Source organism: Antedon bifida, chromosome 2 (genome assembly GCF_963402885.1).
Source record: "Antedon bifida chromosome 2, ecAntBifi1.1, whole genome shotgun sequence".
NCBI classification, from domain to species: domain Eukaryota; kingdom Metazoa; phylum Echinodermata; class Crinoidea; order Comatulida; family Antedonidae; genus Antedon; species Antedon bifida.
The window spans coordinates 23,978,548-24,004,266 of NC_136227.1; the positions used below are offsets into that span (position 1 = coordinate 23,978,548).

Consider the following 25,719-nt stretch of genomic DNA (forward strand, 5'->3'; position numbering starts at 1 on the left):
TTGGCTTTGCTTCGCGAACGAAGATTTTATAAAGGAGTTTGTCCGCGTCTGTCAAAGGCTCGTTTGTGGCTGACAAGTCAGATGCGAGAAAGGCATGTCCGTCAAACAACGGCTGCAGAGGAATGGTTGTGGTTGTGGTTCAGCATTGCGATTTTTCCTCTTTCTTTTTTCTTCAAGGGCTATCCTGCGTGTGTTTTTCGAAGGAGTTGACCGCTTGGTGGGTGGTGTGACGCAGGCCACACGGTTGAGTGGACCATTGGTTACATGGTTAATGTGACCAGAAATTAGGTTTTTCTTTAGGTTATCTTTTAATCTTTTCTTTGGACCTCCTATGTTTCGATGACCGGAAGATAGTTCGCCGTATAATGCTATTTGTCTGGAGATGTGTCCTGCCCGTCGCCGCCGTAGCTGCATATCTTCATCAACATGGACTCAATACTGGTTACATCAGCTTGAGGACTTCGGTGTTGGGGATGTAGTCACTCCAGTAGATATTCATGATGGTGCGAAGACAACGTTGGTGGAAGCGCTCAGGAGTCGGAGGTGGTGACGGTACATGGCCCATGATTCAGAACCATAGGCCTACAGGAGGGTGGTCAAGACGTAAACTATTACAATAGGCCTAATCACAATACTAGAAATAGGCCTTTAACAATGCAAAAGATCCGATACTATATATATTTTAGGCCCTGGCCCCATTTAAAAAGTAACAATTGGCTTTTATCTGTGCACAAGTTTTTGAAATGGTACAAACAATAGAAATGTGGTGATATTGAGGGAAAAATTAGGGTGCATACAATGTAGGCCAAACAAATACACATACACGATAAACTGAATGTGGAGAATTGAATATTATTACCATAGAATTGCCATGCATTGCACAATGCCATAAACTATGGATATAGTTTGGTCTTTTTTGTGTGATAGAAAACAACATTGTGTTGTATCTACTGAATAAACAATTTTGGTACAATCAAAAGTGTACAATGCATCCTCTTAATATTATGGATTGATCGGTGTTAAAAACATAATATTTGTTCGTTCATTTTAAGTCAATCTGCCACCAACAGGGAAATAAATAAAACAATTGGTTTATTGATACTATTATATTATATTATATTATATTGATAACTATCAAAACTTCAATATAATTATATCTTTCAACACATTTATTAAAAGTAAACTGATTATGATACGATAAATATCCACCATTATTGATAGCATTGACACGGCAAAAAGAGAACAGATATATTAAGGCGTACCATAATTACGAGTACGACATCCAATACTTTATAGTAGAAGGAGAACTTCTATATATAATATAGATATAAAATCACAATACTACAGAAAAATCAATACAAATAACAAAACAATGGAATGGAGAGAGAGAGATAATGGCCCACACTACTAAAAACGGGGGACAGTGACAAGTAGAATCCGCGATAAAACCAACAAAAATGAGACTGGACTCTTTGATGAAGACAGAACCAATGAGTAACAAGGCCAACAGCCATTAAGTCGCGTGCTACAATGCATAGTGATACCGGACCGACAGACAGACCGACAGACCGACCGACCGACATAGTGAACTATACTGACCGAAATTACTGAACATGTTTAAAAATGTTGAAATGTTTAAAAACATTTTTATTTTTTTAATTTACACGTGCGTAGCCTGTCACTTTTGACGTGCTCGTATAACGTAATTTCGAGTTAAGTAAGTCAAGAAAACAGAAATCGGGCAAAAAGAGTGCGCAATAACATTTAACGCGCAGTGCGCGCGCAAAAATCTGCGCAGTCATGGCAATTTTGTAAACGCTTACAATTGTCTGAAACGTACTCTTATTTCATCGAAAATAAATTTTGAAAATTTTAAGCGCGCGTACGCATGCGTTACATGCGCTACGCGCGTAATTGTATTGCCATTTATTATGATGATTTATGCCCTGAAATTTATGAGTACCAAATTTTATTTAATTGTGATTCATGGTTGTGAAGATATGATTACAAACGTGATTTCGTTAAATCGTGCGTAGACCGCGTAATTTTTTATTGCGCACCGTGAAAACATAACCACATCGATTCCTGGCCATAAGGAATATTCTGTGAAAAATTTACTTAGCTAGATTAAACTGATATCAAGATAAGTTCAGAAAGCGATAAAACGCATAGTGATACCGGACCGACAGACAGACAGACAGACCGACAGACAGACCGACCAACCGACCGACATAGTGAACTATAGAGTCGCGTCCACGCGACTAAAAACATACAACAAAATAATCAAAACAAATAAACAAACAAAATCAATGATTTCACTTATAAAAAGACAAAATAAAATGTTACATTTAACAAAAATCCACTGTCTGACAGACATTTAGGCCAACTAATTTTTGCTTTAAATTTATTTTTTAAGGTAAATCATTTTTTAGATGCAATATACTGATTGTTGAAAGTGAATACATATTATGTTACATTAAAATGATATTATTTAATAATAAAAAAAAATGGTAACAATTAGTTTTTCAGGGGGACATATATCTTTAAGACAAGCTACCCCTAAAAATACATATTTTTGAAAAATTCATTGTGAAAATTGATTTGGGTAGGCCCCTATATTTGAAAATTGTTTAATTGTACTACTTTATACTACATAATTATCTAAAAAAAAAACAAAAAAATGGTATATATATATATATATATTAACCTTTAACCTCAATTTTCTCGTTCTCATCTCGTTTTCATATTTGTTCAACTGTTGACCACTTTTCCGTATCCAAATTTAGACGAAAATATTTGTCAAATCCACCAAATATATCTATATACCTGTAGGCTACTGTCAGCTGGAAGTAGTTTAGGAATTGGTGGCGCTATTGAATATTTGATCATAAAAACATCAAGCGCAAACAAAAATAGCGAGATAATGGCGGCGGAGTCAGTGGTTGTAACATGTGCGTTTGTGTATCTTCTTATTTGTTTGCTGTGTTACGGTATTCTTGGCTTGTCAAGTCATACCAAAGGACGTAGAATTCGTGATTTGAATTCTTTAATTGTAACTGCACATCCAGACGACGAATGTATGTTTTTTGGACCAATTATCAACTGCTTAATTGGTCAGAAGGCAGCATGCCGTTTGCTGTGTTTGTCGTTAGGTGAGATGATTGCCCCACGTGTGACGTGAATGCATGATGATTGATGGGCATTTTTTTTTTAGAGTAGAGATCTCTACCTTTTATTTTCCTTTGTCGAAAGGTCTATTTAGGTGATCTTGAAACAGAAAAGATTACCTTGCTAGCCCTAGCCTAGCTAGCTCCTCATTTTATCTCCTATTTTGGTTACTATGGAACGCCAAAAGAGCAACATTAATAGAGGGCTAAAAACTCTGTGGAATCTAATAATCTAATATTAAATTTGTCATTGTCAATCGAGCAAAATTAAAACAAAAATCACATTTGATTCAAGTTGAGCCGGCGAAAAACATTATTTTCTATGAAACGCCAAATGCTATTCTATCGCCGGTGCTTAATTGTTTCTTCAAATAGAAGTTAGCTAGGCCTAGGCCTAGTTATATTAATAGCGATGTATATTCAAAAGTTAATATCACTGTTTTTAGTATATATTATTAAATATAATATACGCCGTGGTTAGGATTCCGGCACCGGAATTCAACTGCCCACCGTTAGAGAATCCGACACGCTATTGCGCATGCCCAGAGCGAATTAATTATAGCTTGCACTAGAGTGCCACAGACCGCGCACCACACCACCGAGAGTCGGACGTTGTTATATAGGGATTTACTGTAGCCTAGTTAGTCGTTGTGCGAGGGAGAAAGCGATGGATGAAACTTGGCCTAGGCCATACATGAATTAAATAATTAAAATACGACTACGCCACGCGTTAAAATAATTATTATGATATTTATAAGAATCAGTATCTATCTAAGAATCGTAATGCTGTAATTTTATTAGACAGAATAAGTATGAAGTTCGGAACGGGAGAAAAACACAGGCCTACCCAGTGGAATAACGCTTGTGCATTTCAAGAAATGTACGAAAGTGAATATAGCGTAGCGTTGCGACCCCGACTTCCCGAACAGTTCTGTTTTTTCACATCATATCCACGCGGCGGCTGCCGTCAACAAATCAACTTGTATACGAGTGCATGTTATTACAGTATAATGCGTTATATGAAATCTTTTATTTTGTACTTGAAAATCATAAAACTAGTCATGTAATTATAATTTATAATTATATGAAGTTTATATATGAAAGGGCCAGCCTAGTTCGCCGTGGCGCAGCTATTAATTGATCCATCGCTGTTAGCAAAGATAGTGTAGTATCTTTGCTGTTAGTCTAGATGTAGAGTATAGAGTCGCCGATTACCTCGCGCTGGGTATGCGCAATAGCGTGTCGGATTCCCTAACGCTGGGCAGTTGAGTTCCGGTGCCGGAATCCTAACCACGGCGTATAATATATTACAATTTTAAGAAATTATGAAAATCTTACTTGTAGTTTCCGAAATATAATGCAGTCTAAAACATGAAAATGATCGTTTTTAGCCACGAACGATGTTAACAAGTTGCCTCCTCAGTCGGCAATTTTATGAACTACATTATTTTTCGATAAAATAATTACATAAAATCATGTTTTTTACTTTGGTAAAGTATTTTGTTTTATTAACACTGTGAAATGCAATAAAATATGATAGTAAATGATTAAAGTAAATAAAAAAAATTTCTTATTTAATGTTGACCTCATTCAAAGAATGTTTGTCAATATTTTATTACTACAGTCGACTCCGCCTAAGTCGAAAAATCGCGAAAGTCGAATTTTTATGAAAGTCCCCATTCTTTCCTATACAGTAAGTCGAATTTTTCTAAGTCGAAATTTGTCTAAGTCGACGTCTTTTTGCGGTCCGAATACACACATTCTTTAGCGATTTATATCCTTGAAATCACAAATCATGCGGCAACAACATGCTAAAAAGGCTGATGAAACGTACATAATTCGATAAACAAACGACAGAGGTGATAATGTGGGACCATATCAGTTCTCTCAAGCAGGTTGTATAGCATAGGCGGTGTCCTATAACTCGCGCTAGTATATATATGTGAGTTGTTTTAACGTTTTAGAACTTGAGCAGCGTTTTGTGGGTACCCATTTTGTGCTTTTCAGATGGCAATAAACAATGGATACCGATTTCGAATAAAAACCAAAATGTATTTATTATACGATATTTTAACTACATTTTTTACGTTTGGTTGGATGTAATGGAAATGAAAAATAGTTGATCTGATGGAATGATATGTAAATAAACAAATACTCAAAAGAATTGTGTTTACAGTTCAATTATTTTAAGAATAGTAATACATAAAAATGTGTTTAGCAATGGACAAATAATCGCGTCAATGACATAGCGCGCATGGTAACGTACGCGGGGTTGAATCGTGGCAATAACAATGGAGTCAACTCTCGGTAACCCTATGTAGGCGGTCAACTTTACTGTGACTTTTTTAGAAATCTTGTATCTGTAACCGTACACGCTTGAGTTTGTTTATATCTCTATTCGTTCATTATAGGCATGCGCAGTAATTAATAATTATAATATATAATAACATGCATGTGCAATGGATTTATCTGACATAATGTGATGTTTGTGTGTTGGAGAAGATCAAAAACATTACACACGCAAGTGAATAAGAAGGAAACAAATGTAAAATACTTTATTATTATTTATTATAAAAAAAAACAAACACAAAGTAAAAAACTTGATCCAGGCTGGCTAAACTGACGAAGCATGACGGCAATTACGTCATAGTGACTGTTTATCGCATCCGGCCAGCGAAAACCTACAGTGCAGTAGCTAGGCCAGGCCTAACAATCATCCTTACGGTCATGTTTGATTGATGTTGCATTTTTTGCAGTGATTGTGCATTGTAAAAGACTTAAGTAAAATATGTTATTTATTTGCTATTTATATGTTACGAGCATTGTTATAATTCTAAAATAAAAAGTTGAATGAAGTTGAATGAATGAATATTTATGGTCTTAATGCTGGATGTTTTAGAGTGAACTAATATCCGATTTATAAAATTTATTTTACTCAAAGGTGAATACTATAAACAGGGTGATGTAAGAAGAAAAGAGTTGATGAAAAGCTGCGATGTTCTTGGTTTTCAACCATCGGCAGTAACAATAATTGAAGATGGGTAGGTTTACATATTTCAGAATGTAGGGTCCTGTTTCTGCTGCAAAAAAATATCCGGTTAATTACTGTTTGAATAAATTAATCGGGAGCAACACCAAACGATTCGGTGTCAGAATGCGATTCAACCGGTTATTACTGTGCAACTTTTAGCTGCAATTCAAAATAACAATTGTTTAATTGACAGTCAACTACAGTACACTGCAGTAATGTTTGAATTGACCGCCAGTGCTCATTGCATTTTGGGTACTGTTGTTGATTTCCGTTGATGACCACCCACTAATTTAAACAGTTATTAGTAGCAAAAATTTAGCAGAAATGTAATCTATTTTGAAAAATGCAGCAGAATTAGACCCTAGAGCTCATTAAACACCACTAAAAAAACAGCTGATTCCCACATGGAATGATAACATGTTCAAGGTTTTTACATGCTTTTAAGATTAGACCACACACTCAACTTATTTCATTACATTATACATACAAAGGTTCTCTTTTTTTAAAGGACAACTTGATCTAGGAACATATTTTTACAACATATTAGGGATGTACATATGATTTCAGAACAATAGTGAGATTAAGGATATAGCCGTCGCCGTAAATTGCTGTGACGTCACGGGTGCATCGCAAAATCTACTTAATGAGTTCAGATAAGCAAAAGAAATAATAAAAAAAATCAACATTTATATTTTTTACAATTTATTTACAAAGTGTGTTTACTAGAAATGTTCACGATTTGCCAGAAAACTCATGACGTAAATTTTGTAGTACCTGCGATGCATTTGTATTTTTTGTCATTTATATTGTATGAAAAAATTCAATTAAAAAAAAAAATTCAAGTTTAAATTTTGATTTATATTATATTTCCTCATCATCATGAATGACATTAATTCCACAGGCAGATAGGGTAGTTATAATATGGCCCAGGAAATGGCTATAACACAAACTATGAACAAGTATGCAAATGAGGACTAATAAACAATTAGCCATGTTTTGTTAGGTGTTAACATTCAAAACAAAAGGCAGCAATAGCAACATTTTTATAAACAATTTTAACTGCAAAGATGGTGTTGCTGTTAATTAATATATTTCAACAATATTTTACGAGGGTGGTCCATCCAGCCAAAACTGATTACAGTAGAACCTCCATTTTACGTACGGTACGGGACCGAAAGGCGTACGTAAAAGAAGGGATTCGTAAAATCCATTTCAAAATGGGGGTGCCATGTAATCAACTAGTATTTAATTGTGTGTTATGAATAGGAATGTAGCATGAATTACAACATTTTATTAAATATAAATTTGGAATACTTAGGACTGACAAATGTAAACAAACTACACAAAAATAAGAATCAATTTTTAATAAACATTTATTCAATTTAATTTGAAATCTCCAAATAAAAAATATCACATAGTCCTTATACAATGAATAAGTATTGATATTATAAACATTCTGTATAATTAAAAACATTACATTAAATTGAATGAATAAATAAATAAAGTACACAAAATTATATTTAATTATATCAGTTTAACAGTTTTGAGAGATAATAATTGTTTTATATTTGCAAACACTGTACATTAAATACAAGACGTGGCATTGGCCGCAAGTTACTTTAATCGTATGGCATAACCTAGTGCAGTCATAGTTTGATATAATGTTTTGGCCTGTCGGTTGTACTTAGAAATTATGTTATAGAGTTGCTCTTGGTGTTTAACTGTTGATTTGGTAATGCGTTTAGATGGCACTGGTTGTCCTCGCCTTACAAGTTCAATTAAAGTCGCTGAAGATGCTTCATCTCTTTTGACTGCATTGATTGATGACCAGATAGACGGGTTTGTATGACCAGTGTTGTTAAGATGCTTTCTATTCCAGGATTCACAAATGTTTGTCCTCGGTTCACAGTTTAATGTCAGGTGATAAACGTTCCATAGGTCTATGTCAAACATTGGTGGGATCCTTCTGAATATGTGTTGTTCGCCTGGTTGTGCCATGTGATGCGAATATGTTCCATTGACATAAGTTGTATCAAAGTAGTCTGTATTTCACTAACATCGGTCCCAACCTTGCAGAGAAAATTGCATCTACATCAATGTATTCTGATTTTTTGACAAATGTTTCAGACAAAGCTTTCTTGTTAAACCCTACATGTTATGACAAAGTTCTTCATTTATTAAAAGGTATTGATATTAGAAAATCAGCGGGATATGATGATTTACCGGCTAAATTGATTGTTATAGCTGCAAACGTCATTGCAATGCCGCTATCCTACATTATTAATTTATCATTTACACATAGTCGTTTCCCCACTGCTTTGAAAGTAGCAAAAGTAATACCTCTATTTAAGAAAGGTAATACAGATAACCCCGGTAATTATCGTCCAATTTCCATTTTGCCTTTATTTAGTAAAATTTTTGAAAGAATTATCAATAACAGACTTATTATCTTCTTTGAAAAATATAATTTGTTCTTTAAACACCAGTACAGTTTTCGTGAAAAATATAGTACAAAATTATCCCTAATTAATCTAATTAATAATTTTCTTTACCAAGTTGATAATAATAAGTCTTCACTAGGTATATTTATTGATTTTTCTAAAGCCTTAGATACAATTAATCACCAAATTTTGTTATCCAAATTATATTATTATGGTATTAGAGGGCAACCGTAACTTTTGTTAACCGATTATTTAAAAAATAGATCCCAATTTGTTTTTTCGAACGGTCAAAGCTCCGATCAGTTATCAATTCAATGCGGTGTTCCGCAAGGCTCGGTTCTTGGACCCACTCTTTTTCTAATCTATATTAATGATTTCCCAAATTCTTCCAGTTTTTTTGAATATCGTTTATTTGCTGACGACACTACCTTATATCACAATTTTGCAGGCAGTAGTATTGATTTGTCTATGGTAAATCATCATTTAAAAAAAATATCAAACTGGTGTGACGCTAATAAATTAACTGTTAATTTAGTTAAAACTAATTATATTATTTTTTTGTAACCGATATAAAACTATTAATAAATCAAACAATATTTATTACAAACATGTTATGATTAAAGAAGTCAATGAAATTCAGTTTTTAGGTGTTAAATTAGATAAACACATCACATGGAAGAGCCATATAAACTTTATTAAAAATAGGATTAAAAAGAAATCTGGAATTCTGTTTAGTTTACGCCATATTGTACCCCGTAATATTTTACTTATGCTTTATAAATCATTTATTCAATCAAATATTTATGGTTTAGAAGTTTGGGGTAGCACGTATAAGTCGCATCTATATCCTATTTTACTTGTCCAAAAAATGTGTCTTAGATGTATAACTTTCTCTGATTTTATGGCTCCATCTTCTCCATTATTTAAAGATCTGGGTATTTTAGACGTTTTTAAGTTGTTTGAATTAAGTATAGTTAAGTTTGTTCACGACCAAATTAACGGCAAAACACCACATCAAACAATGGAATACTTTTATTTAATTACACATAATGCTAGTACCAGATTTAGTAATAGATATAATTTTGCAATTCCGAAAGCTCGCACAGATGCTGGTAAATTTAGAATTTCTTTTAATGGAGCTCAACTTTGGAATAATTTACCCTTAGTTATAAAATGTACCTCTTCTAGATCTAAATTCATAAATGAAGTTAAATGTTTACTTTTACAAAAATATTAATGTTAGCCCTTGTTTACGTTATTTCTTTCATATAGTTGCTGTTTCTTTCTTATTGAATTATTGTTGATAGATGAAAATGTATGCATTATGACTAATTTATTTTTTGTGACAGGAGTCAAACCTTGATTAGCGAAAGCTATTTTTTGGCTCCTTTTCACACATACATACATACATACTGTATTGTATTGTACTATTTATGTATGATGATGTGAATAAAGTTGGTATAATAGTATAATATCAAAGTAGTCAAGAAAGTCCTCTAATACTTCAGGTGAATTTTCCCGTAGGTGCTGCATACCTTCTTTGACCTAGATAAAACAAAGATTATTTATGAGTAAAGTAGAATGATCAATGTTCCAGATAATTCTTAATTTGAAATCATGTAAGAGTCATTTTTATGTTTTAAAGTTATGGTGCTACAATATAAATAAAATATATTGTAAAGATAACATACCTTATCTGGAGGCAGGAAAGCGAGACCATCTACCATTCCACAGAAGTGCTGGATTTGCTCGTCTGCCATGTACATTGAAGCAAGGCCGAGAGTCTGCAGCTTTCTCCATGAAGATTGTGTCAAGTGGTAAAAACATCCGTGAATGTTGGTGTTCTCTCCAAAAACTGAATAAATTGCCCCCATCATGCTAACTTCAAAGTCCATATTTATTAAGGTTGGGTTTGGTACATAACCTAGTAGTCTACATTGATCAACAATGGCAGTAAGAAATTGTTTGTAATGTTCTTGCAATTTTGATGTAAATAGCGCATATACAGTTGTTATCGAATTGTCTTCTAACTCAACGCGAATCACATACAATTGCTTATAGAGTTTTGGGCTGGTTTTAAATGTTCCATCCATAAACCAGGTTGTTGAATTACATAGGTGACGCAAACCATCCAAAGTTGCAAAAACTGTGACACGGTCATTATTACCAATCATAGCATCATGGATTAAAAAGTCTCTGTCATCAACAGTTTTCATCCATTCACCATCAATGACTAGGTCTTCCAGCGATTGTGGCTGACCAGGATGACTTTTACTTCTTTTGATTCTGATGTTTCTTTTTAGACTTTCTGCACAAGTCATAGTAACACGAACATTGAGCGGTTGTTTGGCCATCTCACCAATGACTATCTGAGCTGGAGTTGCTCTACAAGTTGTGGCTTTATCCATAATATTATGTCTTGCTTTCTCTGCATGAGCCTTCATGATGTTAACTGCATGATTGTGTTCCGATACATACTGCACTTCAGCCATATCGATGTCTGTCCATAGTACACCTTTGCAAGCAAACTTTCTACGTGAAGAACACTCCCAAATTATCGAACTTCTGTTAGACTTACGTTTAGTATAAAGATAACCATCATAGCATAATTTGCGACCTCCCTTATTATTTGTAATGAACTCCATTTTGAAATGATTTGTATTTTGATAACATGCCTTATTTAAACATAACATTACAATGGCATAAAATGTATTATGAATCTTAACTAAGTAGGAAGTGTTTGATGTTTTGGCAGTGGCATTTGGAAGAGGTAACATGAAAAGTGTAGGCATCCCTTTGATTAGCTTTGATATTGTTTCTAAATAACACCTACACCCAAATTGCTATTCACAATAACACAATTGAATAAAAATTGATTGTCCAGCACTCCCACTTTACAATGGTAAAGTCCATTGTTGGGTGGCTTTTTACAATGGTGGCTTTTTACAGGGGTGGCTTTTTTCCGATTTCCCAGGCTAGCAGGCCTAGCAAGATGTGAGGCCTAGAAAAGTACAGTATATACAGGCTGTGCGACTTAGTTTAAATAAAGTGTTATAAATAAAATATCAATGTTCGTGTATTTTCTATCAATAAAAACAGTCGCTGCTGTAGGGGAATGCACATGAGTTCCTCACACAGCCATGGCTTTGTTGTTGTTAAATTGCGCCCTCAATGTAAGAAAATGATGACGTCATCGGTCATTTAAGCGTACGTAAAATCAAGGGAACGTAAAATCAGGGTACGTAAAACGAAGGTTCTACTGTATTAGGGACCCCCACAAAAATACAATATGACAAGACATAAATTTGCAACAATTAAAATTAAATTAAAATAAACAGAATTTAAAAAGAAAGTAATTTCAATCAAAAAGGATGCTGGCCTACTGTCAGATCCGGGGTTCAAATCCTGTGAGATGTCCTGGGATTTTGTATACAGGTAATGCCAAAATAATAAAAATACAATGTCGCATGGCAATATTCCTAAATTGAGATTACGAATAATAATATGTTAATAGTTATATTAATCCAAAGACAAATTACTGAAAAAATGACAATGCTGTGGGTATCAGTGGCTGGATCTCAATGGAGATACAAAAAAAAAGCGAAAAGCTAAATCAAAACGATAAGTAAAACAGCCAGAAAAGTTAGCAGAGCTTTCGGGCAACACTAGCCCTTCATCAGTGCAAATTTTATTTGCTATATTAATATATACAGTATACCTCAAATAATATCTTATTCTTACTATACCTTGGACCATTTTTTAGAATATTATAATGAAAAATGTTATCCATGTCAAATATGTTTATACAAACAAATAAAATACAGTACATTTTTCTTGTATATAGAAATCTACCAGATAATCCTGATATTGATTGGGATCCAGTTGTTATTGCCAAATATGTTGAACAACAAGTGAGAAAACACTCAATTAATAGAGTAAGTGTAACTTTGGTTAGGGTATACAGGCATGGTGTATCAGAGACCACCACTAATGTTATGTTTAGACGGTTTAGGGTTTAGACTCGCATCGTTTGGTAGCATTATGTAAGGAATAAATGGAGTTAAGTGAAGTTAAACTTCAATGGATTTATAAAAAAATACTAGACCTAATTACTGTACACTAGCATCACTACACTAAGGCGCAGGATTGGTCATAGCAATAGTAGCAATTGAATAGCTGTGAAGTTTACTATAAACAGATTATGATTGTCTTTGGAATGTTGAGTTTGGGTGGGAGGAGTTATAAACAAATGATTTCCTGTTTGTTGAGACTATTTTGGAAGTAGTCCATCAGGTCAAAGGGTAAATTTATGGTTTAATGTATGTGAATGGTCCACTAGAACCACTATCCATTGAACCATGAATTTAACCTGTACATCTAGTTGACTACTTTATATTATTACCCTGAGTTTATAGAGGTTGTACATTGCTTTGAGCTTGTGTTAACCTTGTTCTTAACTATTTCTTGGTAGATAGTCACATTTGATGCCTATGGTGTGAGTGGTCATCGCAATCATGTTTCCGTTTTTCAAGCTATACAGTGAGTACATATAAAGGTTCTTTGCTTACTATATTTGTGGATCAACATAATTAAATTGTGGTTTAAAAAAAAGACATTGCTGAGTTGCATGATACAAGAAATCCTCTTAAGCATTGTGTACTTCAATTTTTCTGAAACTTACCTTCTTCCTGGCCATTTTCATTTAGGTTGTATATATTGAGATTACACAGCGAGATGTTTTCCTTAAATACTATTTAATAGATTTTGCTTATCCTTTTCCCAGTTATACATTTGTAGATAAGATTATTTCTAATTTGGATAGAATCAGTTCAGTGACACTATATATAACAAAATTATTTTTTTAGGATGCTTCAACGTAAATCAAAGAAATTTAAAACTGGTAAGATAGTATGAATGTTGTTTATGTGTGCAATGATACAACTAATTTCATGAGGTGTATAAATATACATTTTACATTTCACCTTATGAAATTGTTTTTTTTTTTTAATTATTTTTAATTATATTTATTTGAATTTCAGAAATAGAAGTATTGATACTGAAAAGTGAGAGTTGTTTCATGAAATACCTTTCCATCTTTAGTCTACCATTTATTTTTATCTGTCACCTATACACGAGCAGTTACATTTTTCTATCCAGCCCTCTGCAAGTTTTACGCACACAAGTAAGTTTACAATTGTTCATCTTGCTATTAGAAAAACTAAGCTGTGAAGGTTGTGTTGGCCTACTGATGGCCTACTGATGGTTAGCAGTGTTTACTGGTATGGTTAAAGCTGACTTCAAATCAAACTGAAAACTTTTAAAAATCAATCAAGATAACTGTAAATAAAAAGACGGAGCACATTGAGAATTGTATTTTCAAGAATCTGATGGGTTGACTTGATGTCTTTTAATGGGTCATTCCATACCAAATCACCCAAAAAAAATGACATTTTAAACCCTACTTTCTTCAAATTTGCTCAAATTTGGTTTTTGGGTTATCAAACTAAGAATGATTCAATTTGCTTGAAAGTGTGAAAAGAGTGCCATAAACTGATGGTACATCCTTGGTGTACAGATGTTTACCTAAGTAATAATTATTTTGTATGGAGCATGAAAATATAATTAAACCATTGTTATAGTCTTAAATAATCTGACAGTGACACCCATAGTATTAAGAGGTAAATTTGGTAGTGATATAATGTCGAAAATACATCTACACTGTATAGAAATACCAGAATTGTTGAAGTAAGCCAACTTTGAAATGAGCTAGAAAGCAAACAAAAAATAATATATCTCCAATTTTTTTATATTATGTAAATATCATGTAGGAGATAATTTTCACAAAATTTCATCTAAAAAAAATTTGTCCCACAAGGTCAAATCCTAGGTCAAATGGAATAGAATAAGTTATACATCTTTTAAATAGTTCTATCTCAAAAGTAAATAGAAGATTTGGATAGCTTTAACAATTAGCTTTCCAAAGATACCTGTCACAACAAAATCGGTCCACACATTACGGAGATACGGTTATTTAAATATAGCCCGCCGCGTCGATTTTGCGCAAAATCGCGAATAAACGATGGCGCGTAGCGCGTGAACCGTTGGTCGTATGGCGCTCAAATTAAAAATTTCGGGTTTTTTGGCTAAAATAACCCAAAAACCAAATATGAGCAAATTTGAAGAAAGTAGGGTTTAACCCATTGGGTGATTTGACATGGAATGACCACATTATTTACAAATGCATATTTTAGATATTTCATTAAAATTTGACATGTAATTAATGTTGAAATATTGAATCCTAGTCATAGCGGGGAAGTTAGAAGTTTCACAAATAAATAAAACGGTGCATCAGTTTATTTAAAAAAAATGTATTTTTTATTTTAGAGAGCAATGGTGAAACACTGGAGTCAACTATTGTGGTTTAGGGTATTGTATATACTTTCCTCACAGTATATGTTTATAAATAATTTCCATGTGCTTGAGGAATAACCTGTTCAGTCAAGTGAAGCCACATTGTATTAGTGATGAGAACGCTTAATGATTTCATTCTTTGATTGGTCTGTACTGTACAAAAGAAAGCCTGAATTTGATGCTGCATATTTATTACCCATTGACATCATTTGCAAGTGAAGGGCATTTTCATGAAGCAAACTCAAGTGCAGGTAAAGGTGTTCATTAGTGAACATCAGTCATGTCACCATGTTATGTGAATGTCACCACTAATCAGTTGTTTGTACTAACCACATTGATAATAATATAATGCCTTTATCATCCGTTTAATGGATTATTGCATTTTTACGAAAGAGACATCAGAATTGCTTCCTCCTCTTGGCTAGTGGTGTTCATCAAAGTTTCCCTTGCACTGTTCTTTTCACCAGTAAGCACAAGTGGTCTGCGGTCACGTTTTTTTCCCTAGAATTTACAGTAACTTTTTATTTATTTTTAAAATGTTTAAAGGCCAGGTACGGGCAAAAATCTATAATGATAATGATAATATCACTATAAAATTAATTATAATTATAATAATTACTAATTTTTGGGAATTTTATTTGTGTTACATGATCTTGTTTAAAATACCCACTTTCTTATCAGTGGGGGATAGTTGAAATTACACAGTAAAATCTCTATGTTTTAAATAGAGCGGCATTTTTAAAATACTATAAAAAATAAAGGGTGTGGTAAAAAAAGTGTGTCTGGTTTATAAAGCATAATTTTGTATTTTACCATTTTAAGGGAAATTCATGTTTTTTTGTCATCGTATATGTTGCACATATTTGATTTATGTACAATTAACCAAATATTATTTTTAAAATTCATGCCTGTACCTCAGATTTAAAGACAAACTCATTTCATGTGTATAAAAGGTTACATATGGATAAGTATCTGGGATTGGGAAAGATGGTTTTTATAATTTAATAATTTCCTCACCGTTATTAGCAGAGTTATGTCCATAAGGTTATTTTTACAGTAAGCCAGTCAATTTTGTTTGACTGCCACAAATTAAATTCCAACAAACTGCGCAAAACTTTTTCCCTAACAAATCTATAGACATTAATGGTGGGCTGAGAGAAAACCGTGATTGTTTGCTGTTCACTGATCGTGCAGGTAGGTATTGCAGTGAGAGATGAGATATTTACTGTTTAAATAAAGTACTACAGTATATAGTACTACCCTATTGATCTATGATCTAAACAAAATTAAAACCAACAGTTTGGGTGTCTGCTATCTCTACACCTCATGCTGTCCATGTCGATTTGCTTCTAGAACTGCAGTTTTTTCACCATACAGAACCCGAGCCAGCTAACATGAGGCAAATGTTTAATCATCATCATCATCTTTTCGAGCTTGCTCGGGCTTCTTTGACTCGGATACGTTTCCCTTTCTGGTCTTCCATGGCAGCAGGCAGTTCATCTGGATTGCATTCTGTGTCCTCGCATAGTTGATCTATGTAGGTTTTGTGGGGACGTCCAACCTTCTGACGACCATGTCTTGGATTCCATAGAAGTGTAAATGTTTAATAATGTGCCATTTTTGATTTGGGTGTGATTCAGTAAGTCAGCTTGTACGGTAAATTGGTTTGTTTGATTCGATCTCACAGGCCCAGTGAAGGAACAAGCCAAGATATAGGTGAAACTTCTAAAGCACAAGGCGATGTCCACTCTCAAAGTACTAGGCTTATTCCGCAAGCAAAATCTACCTCTAAAGTGTTTGAATTTCAATTCGTCCGCCGTTATGCAGTAAATGAAACTGAATTTGGGGACATCATCAAAACCCAAAAGGGCTAGCTATGCAGTTTACTACACCAGAAGGAAAATGATGTTGAATTAGTTATCGCCACAGTTCATGCAGAAATGAATCTGAGTTATGGTGGCTTCATCGGGGTTGCCACGGGAAGGCTTCAACCGGGCTCCTTGCTGTGGAAAAAACATACAAAATATATGCACTCAAATAAAAATTAAATATACATATCCCACTTACTTGTAGTGTACAGTTTAGCAGAGGCAATCTGCTTTGTAGTGAAGAAGGGTGTGGTAGCGCTTGAAGCAGGGCACATTACACATTGGTACTTCGCATTGCTCACACACGAATTTGGTTTGGTGACGCTTTACTCCTCTCTTTGAACAAACAACGCAGTCTGGTTCTGCTGTTTTTTCAGATGGCGTTTTGATTGTTCCCTGGAAAATGCCGTTCGGTCAGCCGCTGGGGTCGATCTGTTGGACGCCTTCCTGGCCTGGTAGGACGTCGGACGTAGCCTTCAAGCAAACCATCAATAAGGTCGAGTCGCAGCTTGTCGGACCTAATACGCTCATTAGGTCTAAACCATCTGTAAATGATAAGAGCGTTAGTGAAACTTACCTCCAACAAGTTCATGAAGACTTTCTTCCACCACTTCACGCTTTTGTGTGTGTGCAGGTAGGTCCATATCAGTCTGTCTGCCCTATCAACTCCACCCATGTAATGCGTATAAAGTTCGATGGCACATGGCTTGCTGATCTCCCTTTGGTTTGGTCCATGCCTCTGTCTTCCCTGTTTCTGAAAAGTTCTAGAATTATGTATATTCGTTAGCAGCCTTACCTCTTTTTTGTCGTGCCATACCATGAAGAGGTTCTTTCCATCTTGTTCAAAAATTGCATCTCCAACTGCAGGTTTTCCATTTTTGACGGCGTCTGCTTCTGCGAATTGTCCCACAAGCACCGCAACCTGAATCGGCTAAATCTGAAAAGAGTTCTGGAGAAGTAAAGTAATTATCCATGTACACATGACGCTTACCTGTGATTGGTTCACACAACTTGTTGACCGTTCTTCTTGTAGCACCAGCACCTCGGTTGTCCTTTCCAATATACAAGTTTTGGTTGTAGACGTATCCAGTTTTGGCATCCGCTAATGTCCATGCTGTCATCCCACGCTTGTGTGGCTTCAATGGATGGTAAGTCTTGAACCCTACCCTGCTTAGGAATGCAATCACACTCTCATCTACAGAAATATTTCTAGAGGGGTAAAAAGCAGATTAAAAATTAGCAATTAAATGAGCCATAAAGGCACTTACCTTGAATCCTATGTCGTATGCTGAGTGTCGTCATCATTACAAATGTGGAGACATCGTAGCATCAGCATGAACCGGAACCTCTCTGATCTAAAAACCAATGCTGAGACCAATGCATATCATAGCTACCACGTTTATCAAAACCTAATCCTAAAATAATTGCAATAAAAGCACGTACCTCATGTATATCCGTATCAACCCAACCTTTCAATGTTGAGTGCTGCAACCTACCTGCTGGAAGCTCAGCAATCTCTTTATGGGCATACCTGTTGGTCTCCGTCACAATCATCCGAAGTAGATGGTCATCTAAAAGACTCAAAAAAAATATCAGTAATTGATGAATCAGCATCATGCAACTTTGGTCCATCCTGCTCTGTATACTCACCTAAAAGAAAAAAAAAATTATAATAAATTGCAATAAAAGATTGAATAATAAAAGCCTCAAAATAAAAAATATATAATTATATAGGCCTAGTAGTAATTTATAAAAAAAAAATGAAAAAATAATAGTTTTGTATTGTAATCGGAAAATCTAATGAAAAGACCCAGACCTCATGCTCGCCTATCTAGGCTATAAGAAAAATAAAAAAAAATTACAATAAAAGATTGAATAGGCCTAAGCCTATATATAAAAAGAAAAAAAATATAATTATAGTACTAGTAGGTCTAGGCCTCTACCTAACTAGGCTAGTAATTTATGAAAAAAAAAATAAAGTTTTTTAATCGAAAAATATAATGAAAAATAAGACCCAAACACTGATCTGCCTATACTAAATACATGCGGCCGAAAACGTAAAAACACACTAATATGGCTAAAAAATAAATAAAATAAATATTTTTAGTTAGTATATAAATATAAGAATATGTATATATTACCTAACCAACCATACTCATAAGCCCTATCCTTCCACTCTAGTCTGTCGACCGCCATTGGCCTAGGCCCGGCGGCGTCAGCACCATCTACCTCTTCCTCGCTGCTCCTGTCCCGTTGAGCATCCACGTGACCAGGGCTGTCCGGAGGCTGGAAAAATTGTCGCACAAAATCCTCTTCATCGCTGTCGCTGTCATCTGAAAACAAAATATTATCCACCACATCAACTCGTGTCATCATCATTAGCAGCCATAATTATGAAATTATGATTCGATTGCAGTTTTATAAAGCAAATAAAAGAAGATTTTGAAATAACGAAAAATCAGATTATTCGATAATTCCAAACAGAAATTTCTGCTCGTGCTAACCCAAGCTATCCCATTATTCTCGGTGAACCGGAAGTTAGCTAAAATCTCATTTGAAATGACGTCATTCTAGATGTCGGATTTTCTCGACATTGGTGGCTGGATGACGTTTTCGATTGTCGGATTTTCTCGACATTGGTAAGATAAGGGTTTTAATCCTTTGGAGCACTTTTTATTTTCTCTTTGTATTAATCATTGAAATGAGAATATGTGGACGAGGCAGTGGTGGCAAACCTAGTGCATTAAAACAACACTTCTCTTCACCTACGTTTTTAAAGCTACTAGCAGATGGGCCTGGGATCTTCTCAGTGCTTTCTGAAGGAAATGTAACCTAATTTTTCTAATTTAGTCCATGTGCCTGATCCTTTAAATAATTACTGCTGCAACACCTTTTCAGTTTCCTCTTCTAGAAACTCCCTGCCAGTCTGGCTCAACCTCCTATCCTTATTGAGTCTTACGTAAATCATCTTGTGTGTTTTGCTTCTTTGTCTATAATACCTGCCGTGAACTCCCCTGGCCATACCACATTTACTCAAGTAAAGACCCAAACACTGATCTGCCTGTACTAAATACATGCGGCCGAAAACGTAAAAACACACTAATATGGCTAAAAAATAAATAAAATAAATATTTTTAGTTAGTATATAAATATAAGAATATGTATATATTACCTAACCAACCATACTCATAAGCCCTATCCTTCCACTCCAGTCTGTCGACCGCCATTGGCCTAGGCCCGGCGGCGTCAGCACCATCTACCTCTTCCTCGCTGCTCCTGTCCCGCTGAGCATCCACGTGACCAGGGCTGTCCGGAGGCTGGAAAAATTGTCGCACAAAATCCTCTTTATCGCTGTCGCTGTCATCTGAAAACAAAATATTATCCACCACATCAACTCGTGTCATCATCATTAGCAGCCATAATTATGAAATTATGATTCGATTGCAGTTTTATAAAGCAAATAAAAGAAGATTTTGAAATAACGAAAAATCAGATTATTCGATAATTCCAAACAGAAATTTCTGCTCGTGCTAACCCAAGCTATCCCATTATTTTCGGTGAACCGGAAGTTAGCTAAAATCTCATTTGAAATGACGTCATTCTAGATGTCGGATTTTCTTGACATTGGTGGCTGGATGACGTTTTCGATTGTCGGATTTTCTCGACATTGGTAAGATAAGGGTTTTAATCCTTTGGAGCACTTTTTATTTTCTCTTTGTATTAATCATTGAAATGAGAATATGTGGACGAGGCAGTGGTGGCAAACCTAGTGCATTAAAACAACACTTCTCTTCACCTACGTTTTTTAAAGCCCCCCCCCCACTACTACTACTAGCAGATGGGCCTGGGATCTTCTCAGTGCTTTCTGAAGGCAATGTAACCTAATTTTTCTAATTTAGTCCATGTGTCTGATCCTTTAAATAATTACTGCTGCAACACCTTTTCAGTTTCCTCTTCTAGAAACTCCCTGCCAGTCTGGCTCAACCTCCTATCCTTATTGAGTCTTACGTAAATCATCTTGTGTGTTTTGCTTCTTTGTCTATAATACCTGCCGTGAACTCCCCTGGCCATAGCACATTTACTCAAGTAAAGACCCAAACACTGATCTGCCTATACTAAATACATGCGGCCGAAAACGTAAAAACACACTAATATGGCTAAAAAATAAATAAAATAAATATTTTTAGTTAGTATAAATATAAGAATATGTATATATTACCTAACCAACCATACTCATAAGCCCTATCCTTCCACTCCAGTCTGTCGACTGCCATTGGCCTAGGCCCGGCGGCGTCAGCATCATCTACCTCTTCCTCGTTGCTCCTGTCCCGCTGAGCAATTTTGAAATAACGAAAAATCAGATTATTCGATAATTCCAAACAGAAATTTCTGCTCGTGCTAACCCAAGCTATCCCATTATTTTCGGTGAACCGGAAGTTAGCTAAAATCTCATTTGAAATGACGTCATTCTAGATGTCGGATTTTCTCGACATTGGTGGCTGGATGACGTTTTCGATTGTCGGATTTTCTCGACATTGGTAAGATAAGGGTTTTAATCCTTTGGAGCACTTTTTATTTTCTCTTTGTATTAATCATTGAAATGAGAATATGTGGACGAGGCTGTGGTGGCAAACCTAGTGCATTAAAACAACACTTCTCTTCACCTACGTTTTTTAAAGCCCCCCCCCCCCCCCACTACTACTACTAGCAGATGGGCCTGGGATCTTCTCAGTGCTTTCTGAAGGCAATGTAACCTAATTTTTCTAATTTAGTCCATGTGCCTGATCCTTTAAATAATTACTGCTGCAACACCTTTTCAGTTTCCTCTTCTAGAAACTCCCTGCCAGTCTGGCTCAACCTCCTATCCTTATTGAGTCTTACGTAAATCATCTTGTGTGTTTTGCTTCTTTGTCTATAATACCTGCCGTGAACTCCCCTGGCCATAGCACATTTACTCAAGTAAAGACCCAAACACTGATCTGCCTCTTCCTCGCTGCTCCTGTCCCGCTGAGCATCCACGTGACCAGGGCTGTCCGGAGGCTGGAAAAATTGTCGCACAAAATCCTCTTTATCGCTGTCGCTGTCATCTGAAAACAAAATATTATCCACCACATCAACTCGTGTCATCATCATTAGCAGCCATAATTATGAAATTATGATTCGATTGCAGTTTTATAAAGCAAATAAAAGAAGATTTTGAAATAACGAAAAATCAGATTATTCGATAATTCCAAACAGAAATTTCTGCTCGTGCTAACCCAAGCTATCCCATTATTCTCGGTGAACCGGAAGTTAGCTAAAATCTCATTTGAAATGACGTCATTCTAGATGTCGGATTTTCTCGACATTGGTGGCTGGATGACGTTTTCGATTGTCGGATTTTCTCGACATTGGTAAGATAAGGGTTTTAAAACCCTTATCTTGCCGGATTCTTTTTAAGCGCAGTTCACATGAAAACGCATTCTTTTTTGATAGTGATCATTTTTTCACGTTTTTAGAGGCAGTTCCCTTTGTTGACCATTTAAATCACTTTCTGTTAGTTTTATGGAAAAAAGTTTCTAAAAACAAATGTTCCTTATGAAATAAGCTACATTGTAATTTTTTTTTTTTTTTTTTGAGTAATGGTTATATAACAAAAAATGCCAAAAAAAATGCAAAAAAAAAATTTTTTTTTTTTTTTTTTTTTTTTTCAATATATAATTATTTTTTTTTTCAATCTAAATGTTGTTTGAATATAAATATTACATATTTATGTTTATAAGCAGTATAGAGAACACAAGTATTCAAAATGAAAACACTTATCTCATTCACCAAAGTGCATGTCACAATTTTGTCTAAAACTTTTTTCCATTTACAGTAATTGAATAATGTTTGATACCAAATGAAAGGTCAAGTCAAGTCAAGTATCATTTATTATCATTTGTTTTAGGACAAAAACATAGAAATTCTGTTTGCTCTGTTGGCGGAGCACAATATCCAACGGACACAACACGAACTCAAAAACAAAAAACATTACAAAAAAGGTCTTGAAATGTGCTTTCCAAATACAATATTTCTTTCTTGAACTAAATAAATGAAAATTATACAAATTGACAGTAAAACAAATGATTGTCTATTTTTCTTTGTGTCTGCGTAAGTCTAAATCTATCGAAGTATTCCACTAAAAAAAAAAAATGGAAAAAAAAATAGTTGTATTATTTTATAAAACCTGTGTGAAAAACTATATGATGTTGAATTAGTTAGCCACATATGCAATATGCGACGTCAACAGGGCCCCGGGTAGTGTAATCAAGGTGATTGTAATTAAATGATTGATTATAAAAAATGATGGTTGGACAAGGTAGATGTCTCTGAAGTTCCTGGTACAAAAGAAATAATATTTGCATGATCCCCAGTGCAGCAAAAGTGTAATCAAGGTAAGCAATTGTTCATGCTAGACAGACAGGCTATGAAATGAAAAAAAAAAAAAAAGGAAATTACAGTTACTCCTTCAAGACGCACAGTGACGAATTTGATTGGAGACTAATTCAAGAATTACACCAAGCGACGCGTGACTACGTCACAATGGAACCTCCGGCAGAAAAAGTGTAATCAAGGTGATTGTAATTGAATGATGGTTTGACAAGATGAATGCAAACAGACAGAGGAAGTTGGAAGATCCTGATATACAAAGTGTTGGTAGGCCATACAGTACATCTGAATTGCAGAGCATGGAAAAATTCGTGCGCAGTTGCGATGGCGGCCTTCTCAAGATTGGGATTTGCTATACTTTGTTGGATAATATTTGTTTTTTCATGCCCTAGGACATTTTGTAAAGAAGGTATGCTGAAGAAAATGGGCAGCACTTTCAGCAAAAGTAGCGTGCCTAAGCGGCTTTGGCAAAAATGAAAAAAAAAAAGGAAATTATAGATACTCTTTCAAAACTCATAGCGATGAATTTGATTGAAAGAGACCGATTCAAGAAGAAGAAGAACCAAGCGACGCGTGACTACGTCACAATGGATCCTCCGGCAGAGCATGAATGTTGAAGAAAATGGGCAGCACTTTCAGCAAAAGTGTTGGTAGGCCATACATCTGAATTGCAGAGCATGGAAAAATAGAAGAGGAATGTGAAGTATGCAGAAGCAAGCAATAGACAGACAGGCTATGAAATGAAAAAAAAAAAAAAAAGGAAATTACAGTTACTCCTTCAAGACGCACAGTGACGAATTTGATTGGAGACTAATTCGAGGCATAAACCAAGCGACGCGTGACTACGTCACAATGGATCCTCCGGCAGAGCATGAATGTTGAAGAAAATGGGCAGCACTTTCAGCAAAAGTACTAGGCTTATTCCGCAAGTGAATTTGATTGGAGACTAATTCGAGGCATAAACCAAGCGACGCGTGACTACGTCACAATGGAACCTCCGGCAGAGCATGAATGTTGAAGAAAATGGGCAGCACTTTCAGCAAAAGTACTAGGCTTATTCCGCAAGTGATTTCGAACAAAAAAAAGACGACGATGCAAATGTAGGCCATACATCTGAATTGCAGAGCATGGAAAAATAGAAGAGGAATGTGAAGTATGCAGAAGCAATTGTTCATGCTAGACTGGTAGAATTTTTTTCAGATAAAATCATATCATATAATCCATTGATATTGATATGAGTAAAAACAACGACGATTTTTGATGTTCTGTCTGGTTGTTGTATTAGACAACCACTCTCAAAGTACTAGGCTTATTCCGCAAGTGATTTCGAACAAAACAAAAACGATGATGCAAATGGAAGAGGAATGTGAAGTATGCAGAATATGGAAAAAATACAAATAGAGCTCAATAGGGCTATGTTTGTAAGCAATTTATTATTATTATTTTTATTTAATTTATTTATTTTATGCTATGCTTGAAGGGAAAATGTATGCTTACTATTGAATATAGTCCACCGTTATGCAGAAACTGAGTTTGGGGACATCATCAATGAAAACCCAAAAGGGCTATCTAGTTCCTATGCCCAAGGGGAAATTTATGTTTATGCTTTTGAATTTCAATTCGTCCGCCGTTATGCAGTAAATGAAACTGAATGTGGGGACATCATCAAAACCCAAAAGGGCTAGCTATGCAGTTTACTACACCAGAAGGAAAATGATGTTGAATTAGTCATCGCCACAACAGAAATGAATCTGGAGTTATGGTGGCTTCATCGGTGCCGCCACGGGAAGGCTTCAACTGGGCACCGTAGGTAGCATTTTTGAATGATGCTCCTTGCTGTGGAAAAAAACATACAAAATATATGCACTCAAATAAAAATTAAATATACATATCCCACTTACTTGTAGTGTACAGTTTAGCTGTGGTATTCCTTTGTGCAATCTGCTTTGTAGTGAAGAAGGGTGTGGTAGCGCTTGAAGCAGGGCACATTACACATTGGTACTTCGCATTGCTCACACACGAATTTGGTTTGGTGACGCTTTACTCCTCTCTTTGAACAAACAACGCAGTCTGGTTCTGCTGTTTTTCCAGATGGCGTCTTGTTTTGATTGATCCCTGGAAAATGCCGTTCGGTCAGCCGCTGGGGTGAATCTGTTGGACGCCTTCCTGGCCTGGTAGGACGTCGAGCGTAGCCTTCAATCAAACCATCAATAAGGTCGAGTCGCAGCTTGTCGGACCTAATACGCTCATTAGGTCTAAACCATCTGTAAATGATAAGAGCGTTAGTGAAACTTACCTCCAACAAGTACATGAAGACTTTCTTCCACCACTTCACGCTTTTGTGTGTGTGCAGGTAGGTCCATATCAGTCTGTCTGCCCTATCAACTCCA

The 25,719-nt window shown here is 35.3% G+C and overlaps 2 protein-coding genes across 2 annotated transcripts; one reads left to right on the top strand and one right to left on the bottom strand.

Moving 5' to 3' along the window:
- Positions 1–6,071: 6,071 nt before the first annotated feature.
- On the top strand, positions 6,072–15,333 carry LOC144858795 (N-acetylglucosaminyl-phosphatidylinositol de-N-acetylase-like). Its single transcript, XM_078714915.1, has 6 exons — positions 6,072–6,208; positions 12,484–12,574; positions 13,111–13,178; positions 13,505–13,539; positions 13,679–13,821; positions 15,024–15,333. The coding sequence occupies exons 1-6, from the start codon at positions 6,150–6,152 to the stop codon at positions 15,126–15,128; spliced, it is 501 nt and encodes a 166-aa protein (XP_078571041.1). The 5' UTR covers positions 6,072–6,149; the 3' UTR covers positions 15,129–15,333.
- LOC144834464 (uncharacterized) lies at positions 10,071–11,604 on the bottom strand. Its single transcript, XM_078689263.1, has 2 exons — positions 10,331–11,604; positions 10,071–10,184 (listed from the first exon to the last, which is right to left on the bottom strand). The coding sequence occupies exons 1-2, from the start codon at positions 11,429–11,431 to the stop codon at positions 10,071–10,073; spliced, it is 1,215 nt and encodes a 404-aa protein (XP_078545389.1). The 5' UTR covers positions 11,432–11,604.
- Positions 15,334–25,719: the final 10,386 nt, after the last annotated feature.